Source organism: Hippoglossus hippoglossus, chromosome 1 (assembly GCF_009819705.1).
Source record: "Hippoglossus hippoglossus isolate fHipHip1 chromosome 1, fHipHip1.pri, whole genome shotgun sequence".
NCBI lineage: Eukaryota > Metazoa > Chordata > Actinopteri > Pleuronectiformes > Pleuronectidae > Hippoglossus > Hippoglossus hippoglossus.
Genome location: NC_047151.1, coordinates 22,562,551 through 22,584,024, shown reverse-complemented (window position 1 = coordinate 22,584,024; position 21,474 = coordinate 22,562,551). Strand labels below are relative to the sequence as shown.

At 42.1% G+C, this 21,474-nt stretch overlaps 1 protein-coding gene across 2 annotated transcripts in view; it reads right to left on the bottom strand.

The window, feature by feature from the left end:
- Positions 1 to 316: 316 nt before the first annotated feature.
- Positions 317 to 21,474, bottom strand: part of LOC117764914 (protein kinase C beta type) — a 32,043-nt gene continuing 10,885 nt past the window's right edge. Inside the window, exons 3-17 of one of the 2 annotated variants that reach the window (XM_034591080.1) lie at positions 19,595 to 19,677; positions 17,163 to 17,274; positions 11,704 to 11,832; positions 11,104 to 11,260; positions 10,564 to 10,698; positions 10,376 to 10,472; positions 9,662 to 9,805; positions 9,392 to 9,565; positions 9,220 to 9,311; positions 8,411 to 8,473; positions 8,174 to 8,312; positions 7,980 to 8,060; positions 7,796 to 7,903; positions 7,230 to 7,370; positions 317 to 3,007 (exon numbers count right to left, since the gene is read on the bottom strand). In XM_034591080.1, the coding sequence (XP_034446971.1) occupies positions 2,855 to 3,007; positions 7,230 to 7,370; positions 7,796 to 7,903; positions 7,980 to 8,060; positions 8,174 to 8,312; positions 8,411 to 8,473; positions 9,220 to 9,311; positions 9,392 to 9,565; positions 9,662 to 9,805; positions 10,376 to 10,472; positions 10,564 to 10,698; positions 11,104 to 11,260; positions 11,704 to 11,832; positions 17,163 to 17,274; positions 19,595 to 19,677 (1,808 nt within the window). In that variant the 3' untranslated portion in view covers positions 317 to 2,854. Of the gene's footprint in view, positions 3,008 to 4,384; positions 6,744 to 7,229; positions 7,371 to 7,795; positions 7,904 to 7,979; positions 8,061 to 8,173; positions 8,313 to 8,410; positions 8,474 to 9,219; positions 9,312 to 9,391; positions 9,566 to 9,661; positions 9,806 to 10,375; positions 10,473 to 10,563; positions 10,699 to 11,103; positions 11,261 to 11,703; positions 11,833 to 17,162; positions 17,275 to 19,594; positions 19,678 to 21,474 lie in introns of those variants that run through there. The other variant, XM_034591074.1, reaches the window with a different exon arrangement.

Genomic DNA, 21,474 nt, shown 5'->3' with positions numbered 1-21,474 from the left:
CTATAGCAACCATGTTTTTATCCTCTGAATTGAGTGAGGCACAACCATTTGAGATGGTCACTGATGACATCATCAGAGGTTGACGAGAACACAGCTCACTTTTTATTGCTCAAAGTACTTTTAATAGTACATTTTCCTGATGATACTTTCACTTAGGTAACTTAGGGATACTTTCCCATTTTTCACGACTTTTACTTATATTAAAGCTTTTTTAAAGTATGGTATAAGTACCTTTAAATGATCTGTGTGTGTATATATATATATATCAAAATACATACTGTATATAACCCTTGAAAGTAAGAAACAGGAGCCAGAGTTACTGAAATGGTATCATGATAATTCATTTTAATGTTGGTGTTATACAGGAGGTGTTTCTCACGCGCAGGTAAAGACGGCGCATGCAACACATGAATTCTGTCCTGTCACACTGTTTCTTCGGTTTGCTTTATAAAAGTTGCCCTCATCATCCTCCTGTTCTTCTTCTCCTCCTGCCTTTTGCATAGTAAACACTTTATTCTCCCCTCTTTTCCCCTTCTCCCTCTCGTTTTACTGATCTCATTTCCAAGTTCCTTCTCTCTAAAACTATACCCATGTGAATGCCAGCTGGAGAAAAGTGGGGAGTAGAGAAGGACAACGAAAGAAGGAGAGATCAAATGAAGAGGTATGGGGAAGGAGAAGAGGAAGAGGAGCAGAAATAAAATGGGAAACAAAGTTTTAAAAAATGACAAGGGACACTGGCAGGGGTGAAGAGCAGAGACGAAGGGGGGTGTGGCTGTGATGAGGAAGAGTAGCTAAGTGTGTCATAACATGAAATCCACTTCTAGCTCTACATCCCGTTCCTATTTACAACTTACACTGAAACACAAGTCATACAGAATTATTACATCTAATTTATATGTTCATTTCACAGACGGCCAAACAGTCTTTGCTCCGTGCTTTGAAGAGCAAACTCGTTCAGCCACGCACATTTCCACATTATTAGACACGGCGTACACAGCATTCGGAATGGAAACTAAAACTTGAGTTTGAGCGTGGATATTCCAAAACTGACTTGCATTGATAAAATTCAAGACGCCAGGAGTTTCTCCCCCCCCTCCCCGTGGTGTCATTAAAACGTAAATTTTAAAGAACTACGGTACCAACAGATATGGCATGCATAGAGGAGCTGCACCACAAAGACTGTATAGGCCTACACAGCACTGACCCACTGTATACACAGTGCCATAGAGAAAGGAGAAAGAGATTAAGCAAGAGACAGAGACATTTTAAAATATTTTTTTGTTGGTTTTTTTTGCATCAATTTGGAAGACGAGACGTGCTTAAGATTAAGTTCAGGACCAACTTAGACACAAGGTTATAAATTAGGTCCCTGTTCTTTGCACATGGAAAACATTTAGGTTTTTCTTTTGGGATCTTTGAAAGTCAGAGAACCTCCCAGCTGATGCACCAACAGGCTTGTTCTGCATGATGCTCCAAAGGGTTTCCACACTTTGAGTTAAATGAGACAAGTAAACACCAGTGAAATGCTTCGCTGAATTGAAGACTCTTAATTTAAGATAGATAAGATCTGTACATCAGCCCTGGCGACCTGTCCAGGCTGCCTCTCACCCAGTGTCAGCAGGGATTGGCTCCAGCTCCCCCTCAAACGTTAGACAATGGATGGACCCACTAACAAGAGGCTTTACCTCTGTTGGGCATATTTTGCAGCTTCGGCCACTAGGGGTCTTTCAATTAAAACAATAATAAAAGACCTATAGTTTGAGGACATAGTGAAGCAGCATGGGATCATGGCAATTGTCTTCACCACGACTGCCGATATAAATCTACCTGAGTTGAATCAGGCACAAAATCATGTTCTGGTGTATTTAGTTGAATTCACATTACGCAGCAAAGGGCAATGAATAACCGTGATCCATTACGAATGACCAAGATAAAGCGCTAACGTGCTAGCGGCGCGTTTTTCCTTCATCATACGTCGTTAGCCCCGAAAGTTATACGGGCAGAGGGGATATGACTCTATTCAGAAAAATCCTGATTTCTCCCAACATTGTTGGAAACATTTAGGATAATGTACGTACACAAATTAGCAAAAGTATATAAGGACTAGGTGTTTTTAGACGTTTTATCAAAGAACTGTTACATCTCCCAACTCAGCTACCTCACGCAACCGCCGGCACAAAGATGAACCAGTCAATCCTGAAACCGCTTTCCATTAGCTGGATGAGAATAAACTGGATCAATTTAGCCTGATTAGCCACATTTGAAGAACAGGGCCTTTGGACTTTGATAATTCAAAAACCTTCCTTCCCTCCAAACTGCAGCCTGCAAAGACACGTGTGTGTTTGTGAGCACATACATGACATATTGATCATGGAATGTTCATGACGCAACGTTTACAGGCTGAAGAGAGGGAAATCAAGTAAACAAAGACGCGCTGCTGTGGATCGATAGCGCACATACACACAGTTACACATTCACTGTGACTGCTGCTCGTCAGCCACTGTATCGACGTGTTCACCACGAGGTCCCATGAATACTACACAAGTGTTCAGGTATTTGACCACTATTACCATGTGGTGGACGAAGTCAGTCCCACTGCGAACAACCAGCAGATAGAAACATTTAATTCCTCTGCTTGTTGAAGTGATTATGTAGCCAGTGTGGTTGTGAAAGGTTATTGCCCAGTTTAGATGCTGCTGTGTGTTGAGTTTGTATGTGTGTGTGTGTATGTTTGACGGGGTTTGAGTCCAGCCGGGACCGATGAGATGCTTGACGACTCTTCGGTGAAATGTAACTGGGCTGCACGGATCGGAGAAAAGTCTTGTCTGGGCTGCGTCTAACCAGCAGGAACTCGTCAGACTTGTATAATAAATTCAGGGTTGGTGTAAGAGAAGCCCTGAAACTCGTTCTGGTCCAGGTTCATGATGAAGAGCTTGTCCGTGGGCGTCAGCTCCACCGCCATCTTGGTGAACTCCTTGTCGAAGTTGCCGACGTCGGAGCGAGATTTCTGCCGTGGAGAGAAGAGAGGGGGGGGGGGGGGGGGGGGGGGGGGGGGGGGGGGGGGGGGGGGGGGGGGGGGGGGGGGGGGGGCGATGAGTTAGAAATACGGTTCTAGAGAATTTGTGCAGCGTTTAAGGACGAGGTTGACAACGAGCAGGAAGGACAAGTGGCGTGGAAGCACAAAGATGAAGAATAGAGGAGGAAGCGAGGGAGGTTGAGTGTTTCAGCAAACAAAGACATATTTCTGGTCGTCGGCAGAGGTGGACAAAGTCAGTATTTTGTAAAACACAAGTCTCAAGTCTGTCCAACGTCCGAAGGTTTGTGTTTCAAAGCCTAAACAAATTGTTAGAACCCTTTCCTCAAACTAAATATATTCACATGTAGTCAAAGTCAAGCTAAAAACTGCTTTATAAATGCAGCATTTTTTCACATTCAACTTATTCCTTTAATGGTGAAAGTTAAGTTAAATTTAAAATGTTATAATTAACGTAAAAAATATTGGTGAGTGCAGCTTTAATCTTTTGACTTGAGGAGAAAATCCAGTTATTCTGAATCTAGAGGATTAAGAATCAGGAAATCACAAACAATAAGTATGAATATTGAATACTTTCATATTTTTACTTATATTCATGGGGCAGATATTTTACTTGGAATGGAGTATATTTATAGTGGTATTGATACTTCCACCAGTGGTCATGAGTCAATGTCTTTTGGGTTTGTGAAGTCTCAGTCCAGTCAGTCCACACCTCTGATCATCTGTTAATGGAGGCGCCACAATAAGTCGAGACTCGGCAAAACACACTGATTCCAAACAAGACTGCAGATTGACAAAGAACAAACACACCCGGCCGACAACCCCAGCGACAGTCAAAAAAATAAAAAATGGAAGAGACCCACCCGAAACATATCAACAGCACAGATGCAGAAAGATCCGAGACGAACTTCTGAAGCCAGAGAGAGGAAAACGTTCCGGTACAGAACAGACGAGGGTCGATATAAAAACAGACCAGCTGCACACCAGACCACAACCGGAAAGGATTTCACACAGGGAAGTGAAGCAGTGAGCCCCAGGCAAGACACATGAATCACACACATCACACACATCACACAAAGCGTTTTGTTTCCTACCTCCTCCTTCTGTCTCATCACAGGGGCTTCAGGCTGAAACGAGGAGGTGCTGCAAACTTTCCCAGCTCTACCACTGGTCCCAGTACTCACCACTAACTCAGCTCAGTTTTGTGTATGAGGCATGTGTGTGTATAAGTTAGATTAATGATATAATAATAACAACAATGATAAACTGTATTCGTATAGCAAATATATGATATGAGAATGGAATAAATTTTCCCATCGAACTCTCGACGAGCAACCAAATAAATGTACGTAAATGCAGTTTCTTTATTTTGGGTGTAGCAGCAGTAACAAAGCGGACACAGCACATGTAGTCTGGTAGGCACCAGTGAGTATATTATTATTTTCCAGTCATACAGGACAATTACACAATCCACAGAAGCATCTCTCTCATCCAGAACAAGTTATCCAAACATCTCTCCGATACAGTATATATATTTTTATTCTGTTATATCTCTCGTTTTGCCATCATTGATTCGTCATCATCATCAAAATAAGCGCTCACTTCCTTCGTCTGGCAGAATCGTCTTTATACAACAGAAATCTTTGACGTCCACATGCTACCGCCGCCCCCTTTTTGATACGAGCTCAAACAACAAGATTTGACACATCACTACCTTGCATCGTTACACAGTTACAAAAAAAAGAAAATACAACCTGACTCACAATGAAACACTCGTCTTCTCTGACAATTCATTTCATTTATGAAAATGATTCTCCAAGGGTATTGTATTGTTTGAGACCACATACAGCTATAATGCATATTCTAATATTCTAATAATTATACATGTACTGAAAAATGGCACAAGATGGCTGCCCTTCGTCACAGTTGTTGAGGACAATCTTTTTTTCTCACACCACCTTCAGATTCCCTATGGTTTGGCACTTTTGGACATCCTGTTTCTACGAGCTAACAACCTATCAGCTCTACACGTCCCTACGGGGCGCCGTCATATGTGAAATTCGCCAAAAATGGTTGTTTACAAGCTGAGAGATATGCCGTCTGTCATTAAAAACACAGTGTTATGGGGTGAAGGTTTTCAGCAATGGATCAGTAGAAAAGTAATGAGCCTTCTGTCAAATATCTCTAACTAGACGCATACTTGCACTCTCGTACGTAGAAATACTTAGACCCTTCGACTGGTTGAAAATGGAATCAGCAAGAATTTTCCAGATAAGCTCACCACAACACTGACGGATGGTCCAAAAGACAAAAAATAAAGTTGACGTCAGGAAACTGGTTCTCAAACGATCACAGGCAAAGCAACTGGTCAGTTTTCACTTACACTGTAGGAATATGTGGTCATAGCACACTCATCAATATTACTGATAGGTCGTCGGTGTCGATATGCAGTTACAGGGAGGGTGACACAGAGACGGGGCAGGTTCAGGTCGGCCCGAGGTCGGACTCCCGACCTGAACCTGCCGGTCTGAGCAGCCGGGGCGAGCAACACTTCTGCACTAGAGACAGATACACAGCCGGAGCTGATATGAGAGCAGCAGTGTAACATGACGACGTGTTTAACCAACCAAAACAAGACTAGTCTCCTACTGGCAACTTCACACATGGATATCTGACCATTTCTCCTGATTGTTAGCATTGAGCACCTGTCTGCATTTCCATCCGAACATGGTTTAATGAATAGTTTGGCATTTTGGAGGAATGATTTGATTTCTTTCTTAGATTTAGATGATTGTATTGATCACACTCTGTAAAGAGCTGAAGTCAGGACCGAGTTAACCTAGCTTTGCATAAAACACTTTAAAACAGGGGAAACTGCGAACTGGTTCTCGTAAAGTTTACGAACGTTTAGTAAGTAAAGTTTATGAATCAGGATGTTTTACCATCTATGGGTAATTTCTGCACAAGAACAAATGTAGAAACGACTATAGCATCCAAACGCAGAGCTAATTTTAATCGAATTTCGGGAAAATCTGCCAAATTATACGCAAACTAGCATCCGCTGCTGTTGAACGAATGGAAGTTGGCTCGTCAAGATTACTGCGGATTACTGGCAAACTGTTCAGGGTGGAGCCCCACCTCTCGCCCAACATCAACTGGGATTGGCTCCAGCGCCCACTATACCCCTCAAAGGATAAGAGTTGTAGATGATGGATGGACAAACAAACGAGAAGCACAAACTGGCAAGCATATTTTGGAGCGCTAAGTTTTCCTGGGCCTGTTCCTGTTATGCTAAACTAAGATAACCAGTCCCAGACTCTAGCTCCGTACTTAACGCTCCAAAGTGAGACTGATATCAACCTATTCATCTCACTTTGGTTAAGACAGCAAATAAGTGTAGTTCACAAAATGCCAAACTATGTCTTCAAGGTTTCCCCCTGATGAATGCAGCCTGGATATGAATTTATGCAGATTTTCTTTCACATTTATTCTATGTTTTGTGTATGTTTCTGAGGTGTAGGGGATTACTAGTGCAGCTCAGAGAGATGTGGCATGGTCACTGGGTTGAGTGAGGGTACTCAGGGTTAACAAATGAGAAGCCTTGGAATTCTTCCTGGTCCAGGTTGGCTATAAGCTCCTGATCTGGGGGGGTCAGCTCTGGGGGGTGGCGCGTGAAAAAGCGATCAAAGTTCTCTGCGTCACGCCCACACTGCCATGGAGAGGAGAGGAGAGAGAGAGAGAGAGAGAGAGAGAGAGAGAGAGAGAGAGAGAGAGAGAGAGAGACAGAGATGGAGAGAGAGATGCGGGGGGGATGGAGTGAGTTCGATGAGGGATGGAGAGAAAAAAAGGACAACAACAAACGACAAAGAGAAAAAAGAGAAATACAACTAAAACATGGCATTAACCAATCAAATCACTCACAGCCGAGACTGTGGATTTCCATTGGTCCATATGTGAGCCAGTGATATCTCAGCTTCATCATTGGTGACTACGCTCACAAATCTCAGCTCTGCATTTGTCAGAGTAGTGACCAATGGCAGGTGATGGTTGGGTTCGGGGGATGAGCAAGCTAAACGTTCCTAGGACTTACCTTGAAAGTTCCACTAAGTGCATTGAGTGTCAAATCTTTAGGGTAATCAGTGAAGTTCTGGTCATATATGTCAGGTATGTGTGCGTGTGTATATAATATACTCACAGCTTTAGGTTTGAAAGGCGGCTGGACCTCTTTATTCTCCAGTTTTTCCCAGTCTATATAACGGAAGAAGGCGTGCTCCTTGATGTCTCTCTCACCCTCTGGACCACAGCCCAGACGCTTACCTGGGTGTTTGGTCATCAGCTAAAATCACACACAGACACTATACGAGAGTTTGGACGAGGACGGGTGTGTGTGTGTTGTGAGCTTCTGCTTTTCATATTTCAGATAGTGCCTGATAAAGATTTGTTTTCCATGTAATTATTTAGTGCTGTACAATGTACAATAATTATGTTGTGTGCGATGATTTCTTTTGACTCCATGTTAATTTTCATCCCCCACAATATCTATCCAGGGACCACAGATAAATAAGAGCCTTACAGATGTAATATTCAACAATTCTTCATCAAAATGTCTAAAAACAATGAGACCTATGTGATATATTTTGCTGATTTGTGTACTTACATAATCCAAAATGATTCCAACAATTTTCAAACTCAACCCCCGATTGTATTCAGTGGGAGTGGGTTTAGATTGGACCTGTGTGCTATTCGAGTGTGTGCCCTCACCCCCTTGCAGATGGCAACAGCTTCTTTGGACATGGATTTGGGGTAAGAGACGTGATGCTCCATGATCGACTGAAACAACTCATCCTCATCCTCCCCGTCAAAAGGCGGCTGGAGGAGCACAAATATTGCATGTGATTTTCAGGTGCTGGTGTTTCCTTAAAATAAGTAAACGGTGCATACAAACCTGTCCAGCGAGCATTTCATACAGCAGCACTCCGAAGGCCCACCAGTCCACAGACTTCCCATAAGGCTGATAGGCTATGATCTACAAGACACAATGATAAACTCCTGAGTCTCAATCACAAGCGAAATGATTAGAATGAAAAAGAAAGAGACAACCAGTCATGTGCCAGGCAACATTTAGACATATAAACAAACCTCTGGAGCAATGTAGTCTGGTGTTCCACAGAAAGTCTTCGTGGTCACTCCGTCCAACATGTTCTCTTTGCACATGCCAAAGTCGGCGATCTTTATATGTCCCTCAGAGTCCAGCATCACATTGTCCAGCTTCAGATCCCTGAAAACACACACGTACAAATACACACAGGAGATTTAAAACAGACTAACTTCTCCGAAATGGTTGTTACCGGCACCGGCAGACCGACGCTGACTCACCGGTACACGATGCCTTTGGAGTGAAGGAAGAAGAGTCCGATGGCGATCTCTGCAGCATAAAACCTGAGATACAGACAAACAGCACTTTGGAAATAGACTGACATGGATCTCATGTGTGCTGTAAAATACAAATGTTTTATCAAGACGAGGGATTCAACACTTGTTAGACCTCAATGATACACGATAAGTTTTGTTGAGTAACACTGAATGTAAACCCATTTTATTGTTAACAAGGGTCTTTAAACGCTACGTGTTCAACTAACTTATTAATGGATTCCTGCAGGTTTTAACCAAACAGCTCCTTCCCATGTTATCAGCTGAAGGAGGCTTTGTTTTCAAAACTTGGTGTAAGGATGTGCTACTGGTCAGGGAGTAACCCATTAAACGTTGGTGCGGATCCAGATCAGGGGGCGGTCCCAAGGATTTTCACTTCACTTTCTTTAACATTGGAAGAAACAACATTTTTTGTTGTTTTCTTTTTTACATCTTCACAGATTTTGCAGGGTATAATTAATGCACTTTGATGGGGGGGGGGAAATCTGACATATTTAAGGGACTAATATCTATGAGCGTGTGCAATTGGGAACGGTTTGATTGAATTTAAGGCGAGGTCGGGTTCGGGTTCTACTGAGTGCTACTCTAGTTTAATAAGCTTTTATCTAAAGTAGCAGCAAGAAGAAATAAACAAGGAGCACAAAAAACTCTGAGCACAGTCGGGAAATAAAAGACTGTGTTTTCCACCTTCAACAACATTGTTATGATCACATAAAACGTCCTATTATTCATCTCCTCCCTGTGTGTGTACTCACACAGCATGAGGCTCCTTGAACTTGCCGACCTGTTGGATCTGGTACATGAGGTCTCCTCCATTTATATACTCCATCACAAAATACAATCGGTCCTAGGATACAAAGAAGAAGGTGTGAGGAAGGAGAGGAGAGTAAAGATCAGGGATAAATGTTTCTGCATGATGGGTTCTACCATGGTCTGGAAACAAGAGTGCAGCTGAGTGAGGAAAGGTGGTTTCCCCGCCAGAGCGAGGACTCTCTTCTCCACCATGGTGCACTCCACGTCATCGTCCTGGATCACCACATCCTTCTTCAGGATCTTGATGGCGTATAACTCGTCCGTGCCCTTCCTTTCAGCCAGCATCACCTGACGATGTGAATGAAGAGTGAAGAAATCAACATCAGGGGGAATTTCATGTCTTTAGCAGCCGTTTGTTTCGAATTTTTCATCACGAAGCATCACCTTGCCGAAGCTGCCTTTTCCCAGAACCATGATGAAGTTGAAGTCTGAGAGCTTGACACGGTCCTGATTGCCATTGCTGTCGTACTTGTACATCGAGGAGGAGGAGGACGAGTCTGTGGGCTTCCCTGGACCAACCCTGGCTCTCTGCGGAGAGAGGGAATTAAAGGCAGGGAACGAACATAAAGGGATTATATTACAAAAATAACACAAGGGCAGCAGAAATAAAACCAATCCTCATTTTAGGTCTCTGACCCTGTTCAGACCTGGTATTAACATCCGTCCTGAGAGATGTGATCACAAGTGGACAGCGTTAAGTTCTTTCTCTCACATGTTCCCCTGTTACCGCCATAGATTTAATTAATTCTGTTGGAAGCGCTTGTGAGTGTGTGTGTGTGTGTGTGTGTGTGTGTGTGTGTGTGTGTGTGTGTGTGTGTGTGTGTGTGTGTGTGTGTGTGTGTGTGTGTGTGTCGGCGCACGAGAGAGAGAAAGAGAGCGAGTGGACTCAGGAGGGGCTGAGCTTTGCTATGGAGAAGGATGGAGTAGGCAGTATCTTCATGTCCCAGACCCCCTTCTAATGTGGTCTGAGTGATCGGATCTCAGGATGCATTGAACACAGATTTTAGTGCGTTCACACCTGAACCTAGCGCTGACCACTTGAGATCAGATCACTACTTAATACCCGGTCTGAACTAGATCAGTTACTGTGAGTCTCACCTCAAACTTTTGTCGAAGCTCCTCGTTGCCCTCCTCTCCCTCGGGCTGAACAGGAACATTAAAGTATTCTCCTTCCTCTTGTGACAGCAGCTTAAACCTGAATCCCAGAACAGAAACAGAGCAAACTTTAAATTTCAACATTTTCCTAATTCTCCTCCATCTCTCCCTTCTTCAACCTGACGTCTTACCATCCATCTACCCCTTGTTTTTGTAGTTCTGAGATCCCAAAGGACAGGGCTCCCATGAAGTCGTTCCTGCTGGTCAAATCCCAGTCCCAGATCTCCACCGACAGACGGCGGTCCTTGTCACTTTCTTTTAGGTTGCTAAGAAACGAGAGGAAAAGAGGAGGGACAGTCAGATGAAGGAGCTTGAAAACAGATTTAAAAAATGATAATTTGATTTTAAAGCTTCATCCTTCACATCTCTCTTTATTTATTCTGGTAAAAGCCTCCACATTTGACATTTTTTCATGCCTGTACATTTCCCAGTAGTCACAATATTCTAGAACAGCCGGAATATCAACAAGCAAAAGCAGGGAAAAGAATGAGGACAGGGTCACTGGCACGAGCTCCAGTTCGCTGCGTGCTTACGTGACAGAAAATGAGGCCAAGAGAAAAGCTTCAAACCAAAACAAGTTATATTCAAACTGAGGCAAAAACTAAGATCATGAGTTGTGTGAAGCCTCAAAACTAAAGCAGAATATCAGTGCAGAAGGAGTGAAGTCTCACAAGGTGAAGCTCTCGTTCCAGGTGGGGTTGAGGCAACATTTGATGGTCTTGGTCTTCTGCTTGCTCTCGCTCTTGGGGTCTGGGATCAGTTTGAGTTTGACGTAAGGGTCTGACAGGCCGTTGGGGTCCATGGGCACCAGGTTCCTAGCCTCTTTGACTGTGGGAGGGAGGAAGGTCAAAGACAAGGATACAAATAAGTGGCAGAAGAAGAAGAAGAAAACATCACAGTGGAGTTTGTCCTTCGCAGAGGATGGCAGGAGGTGAAGTCTCTGCCCTAAATAACTCTGGCTACATTTGACAACACTTAACGACAGTTTAGTTTATCTTCCATAATCAATCCAAAAGCTGTCTGAGAGAGAGAGAGAGAGCCTGCTAGCACGTGGATGCACCTCCCAGTGGTGATGTGGGTCAATCGTTGGATCATTGATCGACTAATGGACTTTCCAGTTTTACTCTTAGGCTGATAAAGAGCTTTGGGAGGTGTTCTCTTGCTCTCTCGTTGTGTGTGTGCGAGAGGGGGAAAAAAGCGCGTGTAAAAGAGGCGAACAGAGAGAGAGAGAGAGAGAGAGAGAGAGAGAGAGAGAGAGAGAGCGCACTCACTGCTGACGGTTAGTGTGTCCTCAGTGATCTGGGCAGAGATTTGGATGCGTCCTCTCCTCTCGGTGTGATCTGTCCCACACAAACTCGGGACGTTGGCCACACACCGCTTGTGGATGTTCATCATACAGTCTTAACACAGACACACAAAAACGCACAAGTCAAATTCAGAAACAAATTGCAAGTTTGCCTTAAAATCTGTACGGAACATGCTCTGAGTCACCAGACTAAAGGGCCTCCACTTTAATAAAGCTGGGGGACTCAGAAGCCAAATGTAAAAACAACTGTGGTTGTATGCCTCTGCCAAGCAGGGCCGTTTCAGTCTACCTACATTTTCTCCAGATTCATGTAAGGTCACCATGACCTTTGACCCTTGACCACCCAAATCGAATCAAATTCTCTTTAGGCATTCTTAGGATAATGTGTCAAGGAGGCAAAAAAGGGTTTTGCAAGGTCACTGTGACCTTGACCTTTAAACCTCAATCACTAAAATCTAACTTGTTCATCTATGACATTAAGTGAATGTATTTAAAGACATTTCTTTAAGGTGTTACTGAGCCACCATGTTCCAAGGCAAAGAAAGGATGTCACAGCAACCTTGACCTTTGACCTTGGACCACCAACATCGGATCAGAACATCCTTAAGTGTGACTGATCATTTGTACCGAATTTGAAGAAATTCCTTCAAGGTGTTCTTGAGATAAACAGTTCAAAAGAAAGGGAACCTGAAAGCATGAAGCCTCTGGCCACGGTTTGTCACTGTTGTGGGGGAATAAAAAGATTTGGTGAGAAATGAAGCAGCCTGAGCGGAGAAGATTTTAAAGTCACAGAAATACTGTGACTCTCACCTCCCATAATGTAACACAGGGCTGTGTCATCGTATTCATTAAAGCCTCCCCCCCGCCTGCCACATCTTTCAAACTCCATAACCTCCATTTGTAACACAGGCTTTCCTTAAGCCGACAGAAACCCCTGATGATATGACTCGGCTAATTTCTTTTCCAGACTTCAAAGAAGTCTCTGCAGAGCTGCGGGAGACATTACACAACTGTTTTCAAAGGCTGAGCGGTACTTCCCCAACGCCAGGAAACAGATCTGTATGTGTATAACTGCTGGAGCGACTACAGGAAAATCAAGATCTGTAGACAAGAGGGAGCGCAAACCACTAAATGTATCTCAGATGAGGAGTGTTGACTTCAGGGAGTGATCTTTAAAATCAGTGATTGGGATAATCGGTGCAAAACCTATGAGAATTCACCCGCCAGAATAGATTTTGTATTTTTTGAAGACATTGAGCTGCTGATGGAGCCAGAGGTCAGTGAGCCACCTCTCCATCTCGATGCTGCAGAACCTGACACCACCCATACCTTTTATTTATACATCACTTTTCTTCACAATGTTAGAAAGCGCTTTACAGGAAAAAAAACTGTAAAATATAAAACAATGGAACATGAGCAGATAGAATTATATACATAAATAAGTACGATTAGTCAGGGTTAATAAGAGCTAATGTGAATCGTAGGCAAAAGTGTTAATAAATCAAACGTTTTAACAAGGGATTTAAAAGAAGCTGCAGAATTTGTCTGTTTAAGTATAATAGGGAGGAAATTCAATAATGGGGGGGGGGGGGCTCTGACAACAAAGGCTGGGTCACCCTGAGACCAGGGAGTCACCAGCAGGGCGCCATCCGAGGATCTTAGTGGTCGACACGGGAGATAGCAGGTCAATAAATCTGAAAGGTTTTTGGGTGCAAGGCCATTTAAGGCATTAACAGCAATAGAATTTCAAAATCAATACGACATTTAACAGGGAGCCAGCGTATGGAGGCGAGCACACGGGTGATATGGTCATTTCAATTTGTGCCAGTGATGAGCCGGGCAGCAGCATTTAGCCTTTATGGAGAGTAAAGTGCATCAAATCAAGGCGAGAGGATATAAAAGCAACTTTTTGCAAATCAGTAAGTGACGAAAATGACTTAATTTGGGAAATTGCGTTGAGGTAAAAGAAGCCAGACTTAAGCTTGACTTCAGTACAGTACTGTGCTTAAGTGGAAAAAGTAATGTGCTTTCAAAAAGACAGCAACAGATACATGCAGCTGTTATTTATCAGGTAGTGTGATACAAATTGAAAAAAAATCTAAATCTAATCGATATTCGATGTGACAGATGTTTTTCTTTATAACAGCACACATTCTAAGATACCAAATCACCTGCAGGTTTGACTGGTTGTCCCACTGTGTAAAGTTCTTCATGACTCTGGCTGCAAGTTTGAGGTTGATGTGAAGCTGCAGAAAAATAATTCGGGACCAATCAGACGCCACCCGGATGGTTGCGTGACGGTTAAGAACTTAAAGATCTAAAGTGCCTAAAAAATATCTGGGACAAGTAAAGAAATCTTGTAATCTGCATTTATCCCATCGGACACGTGGTCCATGTGTTTGTCCTTGAAAATGGGACTTAGATAGTGACACAAGTACCTAAGTCACATTAAAAGCCCTTGAAATGTCTCTTAATCAAGTAACAACTCTTTTACATGTAATTTAACTGTATTCGTAATGCATGCTGCATATTCCTGTGGCCCTGAACCCCTTCACTCAAATTGGATTTTCTAAATTATTATTATTTTCATAGTTTTAAACTACAGTATTTTCATTGTGTGCGTACACATGTGCATTTTTTTGTTGTTGTATTGCTGAAGTTCCTCTCTGTGTTTATACAGTAGCCCATGTTGGCTGTTATTGTTTAAAACCAAACAAAGCGTTAATTATAAAAACGTGAATTTGTTTTAGAATCATATGCACAGTACAGCAGTGAGTTAAGCTACACAGGCAAAAGGTAATACGTATATTTCCTTATGTTCAACTGTGAAAAGAAAGATGTGATGTAATTGCTCAGTCTGTCCACTTGGTGTCAGCCTGCCCTGATGGCATTGTTTTCCTCCACTCAGATCAGTGGGTGGTACTGAGGTCCTGTCAATAACCTTATTCTGATTCATCTCCATTAGTTAGTGCACTGAACACATCATGTATTCATGTTACTTTACATTGAGACACTGGTACAGATTTTATCCACACTGAAGGAAGACCCAGAAATTTAAAAAAAGTGCCTGATGAGGCAGAACAACATATCACATCTTGGTAGAAAACATAAAATATCTCAACCTCTATAATATCTTGCTTGTGTATTAAGAGATTGGTAACGTTGTTGTAAGTTCCTCCAGAACCAAAGAGAACAAATTAAAGACAACTGTGGTCTTAATTCAACAAATACATGTCAGTGCAAAGAGGAAGTAAAATAACATCATTTAAAATATAAAATACAGTAATAATAAAATGAAAGTAGCTAAAAGTCAGATTTTTCTGAAATCCAGAGAAAGATGTAGATTCAGCGAACTACCTGCAAATGGCAAAAAGGACTTAATACATGAAGTAAAGTCAAATATTTGTTTGTTAAACCTTGTTTTCTTTTGCATTAAATACAACCAGCATGTGATTTTTTCCCCCCAGCAGACAAATCGAATCATCACAATCTAATGGGTTAATTCTATTTCATCTCCAATGTTATTGGATAATAAATAGACGACTGTGTTTTCAGATTTACTGCAGTTGGTGGTGATTTAATTTGGAGTTAATGAGCTGTGAAACAAACTGGAGTTTGATGAAAGATGCGTCTGACGAGACTGACTGAGATGATCAGTGCTGCAGACTGTACATGGATTCATTAGGTTTACGTTACAGGTGTCTGAGGAGCGTCTCCGGTGTTTCTGGTTTGTTTGGATGTGGATTAAAAGCTCATTATTATATTTTTACTAAACACTGACTTGATGAGGCACATTACCTGCAGCACAGGGCTGATTGTGACTTATTAGGACACAAATAACCTGATAAGAAGGTGGATACAGGACGAAAAATAGCAATACTCTACAGATCACACGTTTTAATTATCTAACCAAGTAAATGGAGGAGGAGAAATCCCTTCACTCTTGCATATGTGTTATCAGGGTTAACAAATTATTTACGTACTGTGCAAATGTTTTGGGCACTGCAGCTGTTTGGATTTTTTTTGCCCATCATGCAATGCCATCAGAGACGTGTCTGATCAGCCTCATATTTATTCTGCAGCATGACAACGACCTCAGACATTGAGCCCGAGTCATAAACAACGACAGTGTCTTCAGTCCTGTAACAGATGGTGTGGGCCCCCGCGGAGCCCTGATCTCGACATCACAGAGTCGTTCTGGGTCGACATGAAGAGACAGAAGACAGACGTTCACAGCGGACCTGCCATGTACCTTGAGAATGACGTGTGCAGGTGAACTTAGCGGAACTGGCGCTCGTTTAAACCCAAAGAGTGGTCACAGAAAATAGGAATTTGGTTTTACTTTTTTCAGTTTGATGCACTTTGTGTGACGTTAACTGATAAAAACTATTCATAGCATTATTTTCAAAGCAACGTCCTTTTGCACAGAGCTGTTCGTGACTTATCCTCTTCGTACTTAGGCCCTATTCTTAGGTTCCTGCTCAAAAGTTGCATGCCTAAAATTAAAAGTGTACATCTCTGCAGCTACAGGGTTTACATGATCAATCTTGGAATCTATGTAAAGGTAACACTTGTGAGATTTCTTCAGAGGTATAGAAGTTAAAAAGATTTCATTTCCACCAAACAGAAGTTAACAATTTTAGGGTGAATATCCGCTATGAAATCATGTAGATGTAGCACACAACCTCTGGCAATCCATAGCGGAACATCTGAATATTATCTGTGCCAGATTTCAAGCTAATAAAGTTAAGGAGAGAAAAGTTACAGACGTTTTAGAAGAGTAATGTTTGGGCGTAATATCCAAATCTGTGCCATTTGAGATTTCCTACTATAAAACTTATAAAACACTTAAATGTCACTATAGGTATTAAAGAGCCTGCTTAAAGCTCTCTGAATAGCACTCAGTGTACAAATGACATCACCAGCAAAAGATGGCTGCACCTGTATCCGGGATATTTTGGCTTAACCTTTGTACAACAGGAGGAAATGGAGATGCGTTGTTTCCCTTTATATACAGTCTATGGTTTAAACTAAACAGGTCAAGTATCAAAGCAAAGAATGTTTTTCAGAACTTGTCTTGAACAGAGAAAAACAGAAAAAGGAAGAGGTAAAACATTGGGCAGAAAAAGAACAAAAAAAATCCACTATATGACCGTGGACCTGTAGCAGATGACCGGTTTGTGACTCTTACATTTTACACTAAAAGCACAAAGGTGAGAGGTATTTTGGCCACAATACAACCCATATTTTGGGTGTTTTTCTAAGAGCTCATTCAGTTTTACTTGTTGGGGGTTTTAAACTTCAACACCAAATAGTGGAAGTGCAAACCTGTGATATACAAATCAGGCAAAATGAGAAGTTCTGCTTATAGCCCAGACTTTCACACACACACGCTCACATACACAAAGATGTGTCTGTACTCACGGTCACATTTCATGCCCTGGTGTATCAGCCCATAGAGGAGGGAGCCACAGTGGTCACAGAAGGTGGGGCTGGAGTAAGTGTGGACCTTAAACTTGTGTTTACTCCGAGGATCCTGCAGAAGCACAAACACAGAGCACAGGAGACAAATTATTAAAGTAATCCATGTGTGGAGTTCCTGTTTCCATTAAAAACTGATTTATTACATACAGGATATTTACTCCCCTTCTTCTAAAGTCTAACCTTGCAGATAGCTCAGGTTTTCTTTCTCCAAACCTCAACTATCTGCCCAACTAAGGATGTGCTCATCAGAATGTTTCAGTCGTGCTAAACCATAATCAAAACATGTGATGTCGACTCTTCTGGGAGGAATTTTCAACAACATTTTGGACCCTGGCTGCAGAGATTTGCTTCCATTCAGCCACAAGTGCATCAGTGAGGTCGGCCAGATGCTAGATGATAGGATCTGGCTCACAGTCCAGGTTCCAGTTCATCACAGAGGTGTTAAGGTGATGGACGGGGTTGAGGTCAGGGCTCTGCCACTTCTTCCATTAACATCTTTTTATGCATCTGGCTTCGCGCAGAATGCATCGTCATGTTCAAACATCGAATATATAAAGTGGATTCCTCCATCAAGGCCCAATGGTCCCCTTAAGAATCCACATTTAAATGAACTAGATCTGGATTTTTATTTGGATCTGCACCAAACTGCAAACACTTAGAATAAACTAACAAACTAAATATCAGACCCTTAAATATGCCAAATTTTTTCATTAAGATTCATGAATAATTATCTGAGAAGTCAAGGAAACGCCCCATCTCTCCATGTTAAAGAAAGTGAAAAAAAACCTGCTTCCACCCCGTGATCCAGATGTGCATCAAAATGTAATGGACTCTTCCCTGACACATAAAACACCCTTCCACTAAGTTTCATGGAAATGCTTTCAGGTGGTTTTGTGTAATCCTGCTGATAAACAAACGGACAGGGGTGAAAACATAACCTCCTTGGTGGAGGTAAAAAAAAAAAAAAAAGGCTTTATGCCATACTACATTAGCGCCACCTTACAATTGCCCTCCGGGGACAAATAAAGTTGTTCTGAATTGAATTTAGCATCAACAGAAATGTTGTTAGCAGGAGATTTCCACATTTCCGACTCAAACCTGGAAGCTGCATCGACCTCGGATATTTTGAGAATAAACCTGTACTTTCTGTCGAGTCATGATATCAGGGCCAGTTTGTTACTTTACAGGAAATTAAGAAATGAAGCTCAGCTCAGGTCAAAGTTCAACACATTTTTACTTTCCACACATCCATGCTCTGTTTAATGCACTGCAGACATCTCTGCCCTGAACCAACACGCCACACACACACAGAACAACATAAACACATAAACTAATTTTTCATAATGTTAATACAACAAAAGCAAAACTGTCTATTTCGTTCATCTGTTTCATATTTTTGATGCCTTTAAATATATCATCCATTGCAACATAGAGCAAGAACCAAAACGCTGTGAGAGAGAAAATGGAGCAAGTGAGTCTGCAGGAAGTACAAAAATAGGAAACAACTAAAAGGCTTTGGTGACAAAAACAAAGACAGAAATCGAGATTCATTAACATCAAGGAATATGGTGTGTGTGTGTGTGTGTGTGTGTGTGTGTGTGTGTGTGTGTGTGTGTGTGTGTGTGTGTGCGTGTCAATGAGAGATATTGGCTCATTAACCTGAGGCAGCCAGGCAGCACATTTTCTCCTTGCTGACATGTCTCAGGGTGATTTGGAGCCAAAAGGTCAACAGGGAAGTGCACGTGTGTGTGTGTGTGTGTGTGTGTGTGTGTGTGTGTGTGTGTGTGTGTGTGTGTGTGTGTGTGTGTGTGTGTGTGTGCGTGTGTGTGTGTGTGTGCTTTTGCGATCCTTGTGAAGACATTTCTGCCATAAAACCCAATTACAACCACTTAGATCTGTCTTTTTGTCTGTATCTGGTCAAATGACTCTACAGTAGACACAGGTTTTTTTTATCTGCTTTTTATATAAGATAAATATAATATTTAGATATAAAACTTCTATTTCAGAGAAGAGTTTGTAGGTTGAGACTAAGGTTAGAATTGAGAATCAGGTTAGGGGGTCATAGTCCTCATTGGACTGAGGGACAAAAATGTGCATGTGTGTGCATGTGTATTCATTAAGCAGAACACACACGGAAGTGCACGACAAGGACAAACCAAAAGTTGTGACAGTGCTGATCTTGCAAACGTTATTAACAAGCATCATTAGAATCATTAACCATGAGCACAATGAATATTTAACACGGACACAAGTGGAGGGATCTGCTTCACCGTTCATCCCCATAAAATATTTTTAAAGCCTGACTACAGATAAAAAACTAAGAAATTAAATAAGGAAAGCAGTTGGAGTTGTGTTTGCATGTTTGTACTTACGTCTGACGCTGGTCCCTTGTCGGCCCCCGGACAAGAAAAGGTGACAAACTCATGACAGCGCTTATGGACTACAAAACAGCACACTGTGGAGACAGAAAAAATCATTATCAACTCTGCAACACAAACCAACAGCAACAAAGACATGATTCAATATGTCAATTATGTGACATTAGTCACTGCACAATAAGCTCCTCATATTTCAGCAGTTTGCATTCGTCCGGTCTTTTGCTTTTCAACGTCTATATTTAGTTTTTATTGCTTCAGTTTAGATGATTTTAAATTTAACCGCAGTGTGGTGCTGGGACATCTCATTATCACACCCCAGAAGATTAAAGCTGCAACAGGAACCTTCCCACGTTGGCAGCTTCAAATGGCAGCAGGCTCCTGCTGCAGGCTCCTCCTGCCAAGCACCTGATGAGACTGTATGTTCCTGCTCACTGCTTCAATCATTCAGCACAGACTGACTGAAATAAACACCCGGCACACTCCCAGCCTAATATAGTACAGGGATGCTGGTCCACTTTCCAAGGGAACTGCAAGGACCAAAAAACGCTTAAACGGAAGCTCAGTCGCTGGTGATGAAGACAGAAACACACACAAAGGACAGTCAGGCTTTTAGAGAAGTCTACATTGTTCTTGTCAGGAGATGTGCATGGGTGTAAAAAAGGCGACTGGACTGAATCTTGAAGACGTTTCACTTCTCATCCAGCTCAGTTCCGTACTGAAGTGTGAGTCTATCTGATGAGACGTGAGACATCCTCAAGAAACTCAAGGGAATCCAGTCGCCTGTGTGCAGCTCCTGAAGAAACCACAACCTGGACGACTGATTCTTCAACACGTACTTTTGTCTGAACGCATGGGACAAAGTTGGATTTACTTAAATTCTGCCTTTCAAGCTGCAATTAACTCAAAGTAATAATAATACATTTATTTGCTGTAGCATCTTTCACAGAAATAAAATTCAGAAAGTGCCAAACAAAAAACAAGGACATAAAACATACAACTAAAAGACTCAAGACACAAACGCCTAAATTCAATGAAAATGCCCACATCAAGATCTCGCCATTAATTCACAAAAACGTCTAAAAGCTCTCGATCTCGCAATAATATCCTGGATCTGCCCCCTTAATCAAATCTGCTCCAAAAGACAATGAGTTCACATCCTTCAGTACAAATCCTTCCACCAAGTTTCAATAAGAATGGTCCAGTAGTTGTTGTGTAATCCTACTCAATGCATACAGAGACAAACAACCATTCACACTTTACAGTCTCCAATTAACTTAACCCCAATCAACAGGTCTTTGGACAGTAGGAGGAGAGAAAACTCCCACTGACACGAGGAGAACATGCAAACTCCTCACAGACACAGAACCGGGAACCTTCACCGTGCGCTGCCCCGTTTATCTGAATCCTCTCCAAAATGTAATGGGTTCTTTCTGGGGTCACATCCCCACAGCTTCACAAAATGTAATGGAAATCGGTTGCGTAGTTGTATTTAGAAATCCTCCTAACTTACAAACAAACACTGATGAAAACAGAACCACCTTGGCAGAGATAATAAAAACCGAAGCTACAAGATAAAAGTGAAAGAAAAAAACATTTAATACAGACACAGTCGACCACAGGTAACCGTGACAACAAAGAACAACATGATACATCTCAGAGTGAAATAATGGTCAGTTTGAACAGAGGAGTCTTCAGTGGTTCCTACATGTAATTTACATGATGAAGAGGATGTCTGGGCCTGTTTTCTTCAAGTGGTTGATTCAAATTGCTGGTTGAAGAGTCCTGAGTTTAATAATTTCTTCACTGAAGCATCAGAATATTTTCCGCCTGCGTCATTGTTCACAGTAAAGTGTGTGTGTGTGTGTGTGTGTGTG